This window comes from Pholis gunnellus (assembly GCF_910591455.1).
Source record: "Pholis gunnellus genome assembly, chromosome: 18".
Classification (NCBI taxonomy): Eukaryota; Metazoa; Chordata; class Actinopteri; order Perciformes; family Pholidae; genus Pholis; species Pholis gunnellus.
In genome coordinates, this window is record NC_136545.1 from 6,669,789 (window position 1) to 6,676,119 (window position 6,331).

The 6,331-nt window shown below is 41.0% G+C and overlaps 1 protein-coding gene across 1 annotated transcript; it reads left to right on the forward strand.

Annotated features, from left to right (window-relative positions):
- Window positions 1–1,229: 1,229 nt before the first annotated feature.
- ssna1 (Sjogren syndrome nuclear autoantigen 1) lies at window positions 1,230–3,410 on the forward strand. Its single transcript, XM_079179241.1, has 3 exons — window positions 1,230–1,508; window positions 2,276–2,475; window positions 3,216–3,410. Exons 1-3 carry the CDS (start codon window positions 1,457–1,459, stop codon window positions 3,306–3,308), a joined length of 345 nt encoding a protein of 114 aa, XP_079035367.1. The 5' UTR covers window positions 1,230–1,456; the 3' UTR covers window positions 3,309–3,410.
- Window positions 3,411–6,331: the final 2,921 nt, after the last annotated feature.

Genomic DNA, 6,331 nt, shown 5'->3' on the forward strand with positions numbered 1-6,331 from the left:
TGATGACTGTTTCATTTCCTCTCTTGGCTCAGTTCTTCACGACTGGATTGAAACTTATCTATAGTCAAGCATTTCTTTACATGTTTCAGTCCTTTCTTTCAGTTATTTAATCGTATCCATAAACATTCAAACTGTTTTAATTAGTTTCAACTGAAACACACAGTAGTGGCCACCATAACTCCAAATAAACTGAATGCGCTCTAGTATTATTCTTAAAGTAACGGTATTTGAAAGTCAAAATGGAGGCGAACAAACTGTTAAAATCTGAATGAGTAAATAGTAGTAGGGTGCACATTTTAATATGAAGCACAATGAGTATACTTCTAATTAAATGTGAGAAACACAGTGGTGGCAAATAACTAAGTAAGCCTACATTTACTCAAGTACTCCACTTAAATGCAGAATTGAGGTAAATGCACTTTACTTGAGCATATTCATTTTCTGGAACTTTATACTTCTACTCAACTACAAGTTAGAGGCCAATATTCTACTTTTTACTCCCCTGTTTATTTGATAACTTTAGTTACTAGTTAGCTTGCAGATTCAGGTGCAAAAAACATTGAACAAATACGTGATGTACACTTAATGGACAGTTTATTTGCTACACCGAGCTATAAGTCATATATCACTGTTCTGCAATAAATGCTGCCTTAATGAAGGTTATACTAATCAGTTTTCCGTTTACAGGTGTTTAAATGATTTTAGATATGTGCTAACTGTAGTGTAAGCTAAATAACATAAATATCTCTCCATATAATGCAACAACATCCTGACTGTTGTATTAGTCTGCATTTTAACTGGGTGGACCTGAGTGTGTTATTATAGGTTAGATTAGAACCTGGGGCAGTATATTAAGTAATTTCAATAGAAGCACCTTTTGTTCACATTAATGCATCAATAATTATAATTCAATCATATGAAATCCATCTTAAATGGGTCATTCTGCATACTTTTAATTTCGGAACTTTAGCCTTCCATTTGATTCAAGTGTTTTTTACTTCAGTAAAATTCATTGCATAACTTTAGCATATCCACATTGCGGTATTTGTACTTTTTCTTCAGTAAAATATCTGAGTACTTGAAATAAAATTGCGTCGCCTTGTCTTATAGTACATACAATGGCCAGAAGAGGGCGCCAGCGCAGTACATTAGGTCTGTAGCAGCTAAGATAAAAGAAGACGAAGAAGAACGGTCGGCACATCCGTGTCGTATCCGGTAATATCTTTGATTCAGTTGTCCCGGGAAACCACCCTCGTACGGGTCCTTGGCGTTAGTTCAAAACACTTTTATGTGGAAAGACATCTGTATGTTCGGATACATGCCTCAGCCGTGGCGCGCTTAGCTTAATGAGACGAATCACAAGCTAGCCCCGACCGCAGGAGTTCAGATAAACAGTTAGTTAACTCGCTTAAGCCGCGGTGGAAGATTATAGTTCGGCGGTTATTTCAGATCCAACATGACCCAGCAAGCTGCTGCTCTGCAGACCTACAACAATGAACTGGTCAAATGTAAGTTACTCATTTATCTTGTCACTCTCTAATTCTGTTGATGAATGAAAACAAGTGTGATGCTGAGAGGATTAACGTTAACCGCAGGTGACAGTTTCGGCGACGGGGTGTGCAGACTTTAATATTAGACCAACAACGTGCAGGATAATAGTGCACGATCTGATGAACCTCTACAGATTATGATGTATCATCTGGAGATCAGCTGTTAACGCATTGCACAACACAACAGTGCAGCTGAGGGCTACCAGCTATCACTTTGAAATACTTGGAGTAAGTTTAACACATTGGTTGGCTCATCCCTAAACTAACAAATGTACAGTCAAAGTGTTTTTAGTTTCTGATAAAGATCCATGAACAATATAAAAAAATATGTCCCTATCAGATGCTGGTTTACCTGTTTCTAGTCTGCCAGACCTCATTTGAAGGTTGAATTATTTATTAATAATGGTCAGAAATGTTTAAACCTGCCCCAAAAATGATATGTAGTTAAATACCTGTTTAAGAATTAATTCAGATACTCTGCAGCATTTATTGTAAACTAAAGTCATTTGATTATTACCTGAGATTTTGACACTAATAACACGTTTTCTTTTTACAATGTGCTATAACTATTTTCTTATGTAATTGTACTAAAACACAATTTCCCAACAATCCAAAACCTCAAAGACATTCAGTCTACAGAGGAAAGCATCGAAGAGTCATCCGTCACTGGCCTAAAGCTTGACCCAGCGAGGCTCCGGTGTAATGAACCTTTTTGACTCCGTCAGGTATCGAGGACCTGTGCTCCAAGCGGGAGGAGTTGAACAGTCAGATCAAGCAGGAGGAAGAGGAGAAGGACCGGCTGCAGCACGACATCCGCGTCCTCTCAGAGAAGCTGAGCAGAGTCAACGAGAGCCTGGCTCAAAGACTCGCCGCCCGCGCCACTTTCGACCGAACCATCGCAGAGACCGAGGCTGCATACACCAAGGTGTGTGTGTGTGTGTGTTGACTGTCTAAATGATTGTTATTGTTGAGCAACACTGATACATGTCCATTGTGGGCCATGCAACCTTTTTGGACAATTTTAGAATCTCTTATCTTTCAGTGTCATCAAGTAAAAAAAAAGAAAAAAAATCAACAGATATATTTCAATCCTTATAAAATGCACATTTTGAAATTACGGGAAATATGGTCTTTAAAAGTTACTTTGTTTCCATTGGATATGGCTGGTTAATATTATTGTGAATTAAATATTTTATTTTTTTTGTCGGGAAAAAGCAAGTTGGGACCTCTGAGCAGCTGAGATGAGCTTTAAAAAACATCTTCTGGCATTACGGAGAAAATAATCCGATGAATCATCCATGAAAATAGTTAATTGCGTTCCAACACTCTCAAATTCATATTCAATCTGCACATTTCACCATGTTTATGGTCAACAGCCTAATGAACTGACTCTGTTGGCATTGCTTGTTTTTGGTGACGCACCGTCATGATGTCCTGCTGCAGCAGCAGATTCATGTCACACGGGCACTTCCCACTAACTGATGCAGAACTCCCACTAATCACCACAAACAGCCGCTCTGAAGCTGCTCTTATTAAAGAACAACAAGGCAGTCAGCAGGGCCGGGTTCCCTTTTTTAAATTGCCTTTACAGTGTATACAGTCATGTTTTTGCTTCTACTTTTTTATCTGCAGTATATTTAATTAGATTCCCCCCCCCCCCTATAGATCTTGGAGAGTTCCCAGTCTCTGCTGAGCGTCCTGAAGCAGGAGGCAGGAAACCTCAGTAAAGCCACAGAGCCCCGGAGGAAGGACCGCTGATGGCAATGACAGCTCGCTGAACTCTCCTTCTGACCACAACAGCAACACTTGACTCTGCACTTTTAACAGTTTATACTCCACTCCGGACCAATTGTAATATGTTTGACTGATTCATTGTAAGTTACTGAAACTAATAAATGTGTTTCTTATCACTCCCAGGATTCTTCCTTTTTTTGACATAGTATATTTGAAGAATACACACTGTGTTGTGTCTAAGACAACCCGGGTGGACACATGACACGTAGACAGTATTTACATTTGTTCAAGTCTATTTATTGAGCTTTCATTTGTACAAGTATGACATCACTTCGTTTTTGTTTTATTTGCCCAAGTCATTGACGATAACTTTACAGTAAGCACATCTGCTGCGATGTAGATTTACAGACAGGGGAGGGAGGGTAAAAGGAACAAGATGGAGCTTCTACCACAGTGTGTACAACACAAACCGCTCGCTTTGCAACGGGAAGCGCTGCGGTGAGAGGCCGCGCGTACACTTCAGAAGTCAAGTCGAGTGTCCCACTACCGGCCACCAGAAACGGTCTCGCTGCTGTCTTTTTGGTCCTTCAGGTCACACAAAGACAGAGCTTAAGATTCCCCACAAAGAGTAGACGTCCTGCTTTGGTCATTGAAGGTCAAAGTCAACTTAAAGACTCCTACCAGTGTGTTTGGGTGGACTTTGAGCTTCTTAATCACAAATCACATGTACTTCACATTCTTCCTGACTGGGTTTTTTTTCCCGCCGTTTCAAGCAGCCGTTGGTTTCCATTCATTTCCTCGTGGTATGAAAATGTATCTGTCAACTGTGTTGAGTTGTGTGATCCATCACCATGAATCCCGTCTGCATTGAATATTGTCAGGTACATTAGTTACCATTACATTATAATGTAGATTCATTTAAAAAGGCTGCTCTGCACTTTACAGGGCTGGATATTGAACATCAATAGTGGAGTGTAGTTCTTTCTCTGAAAGGTTTCAAGACAAGGATCACTGTTTATAGAAATGATACCCAGCCTATTATTAAGGGACCTGAAGTTCTCTTGTGATGACTAAACACAAGACAAGCAACAGTCTTCTGGTGAATTTTCATAACACATGAAATCGGGTGGAAACCAACGGACACCTGGAATGGGTAAAAAAAAAAAAAAATACATTCAAATTTCTTAACCACAGTAGCACGGTTTGCAAAATAGGTAGCGGTAAAGTATATGTGAATTGTACTAAATGGGCTCAAACATGCAAAACCACTGGTGTGGCGCTTGAAAGCGACATCTGAGCTCAACTGGTTAATAACCACGACTCAGCAGAAGGAGGAAGTTTCGGGGGGAACTTGAGGACAAAGATGAAGTGCTGGTCCTGTGTGGGATTGTGGTCACAGCGACAAGGCCTGACAATCGTAAGACTTTTGATGCAAGGCTGTGGCAAAGAGTAACAAAAAAAACAACAACGTGGCGTTCATCGGCAGTGCGTTCATCATGTACAGCTGCAGAGTTCTGTCCCACAATGCCATTCATTCATTTAGAACAAAACAAAAGCCTTCAACTAGACGTCTTGCTGTTTTAAGTGCACGTGTCCTCTGTCGCCCGCTCTGTTCCTTCACAAAGATAAAAGCAAGACGGGTGCGAAGACATTTAACATCCAAGACTCCGGACCAACAAAAAGACAAAAACGCCTCGTCCCCCAACAGCAAAACCCAACCTTTGAGGACTCGGCACATTTCATCTTGATTGGAGAAATGAAACAAAAAGGACAGAAGTACTTCTGAGAAACTGTACAACAATACTGGCTGAAGGGCGTGTAGAGAATGAATGTGAGGCCGTTACAGCAACACTTTTAATCACTTGGCATCATGAGTTTAAAAAAACAAAGAAAAAATCATCTGGAAACTTGGTGCATTCTTGTATATAAAACAATCTTAATTAAAAAAAAAAAAAAAAAATCATTACATATTCTCCCAACACACACACACACACACACACACACAGTCTTGCATTCGCTCTTACAAACGTGCCACATTGAGAATGATCATAGAGCCGCTGTTGCGTTCATTACTTCGATGGACCGGCTGTTTTTTTTTTTTTCTCCGTGGAATGTCAAAGTACATGAGGTCCGACTGGAAGAACAACAACAATAACAAAAACGTCCTTCCGCACCAGCAACTTTGTCTTTACAAAATTGTTTTGTTTTTTTTTGTACACGAGCAGGTCTCAGACATGCAAAACTTCAACTTTAAGCAGGAATAAATACACGAGAAGCCAGAAAAAGAACAAAAAAGGTGTCAGAAGGTCGAACAGCTTTTGAGAGAGGATCTACAGAACCAGTCTACAGTGCGATGGTTTCCTTTCGTCACCAGCGATACGGACGTACAGACGTTATTGGCCAAGGTCACTTTTTTCCAAGCGTGTAATCAGAAATTGCCGACCGACAGAAATCTTCCCTTGGCTGCATATCCCCCCCCTCCCTCCCCCCCTCCCTCCCTCCCTCGCCACAAAAGAAGGGGAGTGTGTGTTGAAGTTCGCTTGCTGTTGAGGCTCTTCATACTGAACTTCCAGCAGCTTTGTTACAGCAGAAGTTTGCCAGAAAACATACAAAAATAACACAAAAAAAAGGCATACAGGAGCTTTACAGTAAAAGAGAACCAACCGAGCTGATGGCTCAAATCAAAACATGCAGGTACAAAAAAAAAAAGACAAAAAATAAACTACATTTGTGGCACCCTTTCACCATTTTCTTGTGTGTTTGAGTGTGCCGGCGATCTACACAAGCAGACGCGTCCTCCACGTCCTACTGACATGTTTCCATGCTAACACTGAACTCTGTCACCGTGGCGTTTCCTACACGTGGGCACTGGCGGCTTCCTGTTCTTTGTGAGGAGTTTGGTCACTCGCTTTTTTTTAAGCTCCTCCGCTTGTCAACGTCTCTCCAACAAACCCGAAGCAAGGAGACTTGGAAGCAGAGAATCAGGGGGAAAGGGGGGGGGGGGGTACGTGAAGCCAGTGAACTTCTTCCAGAGTCTGGAGGGGACG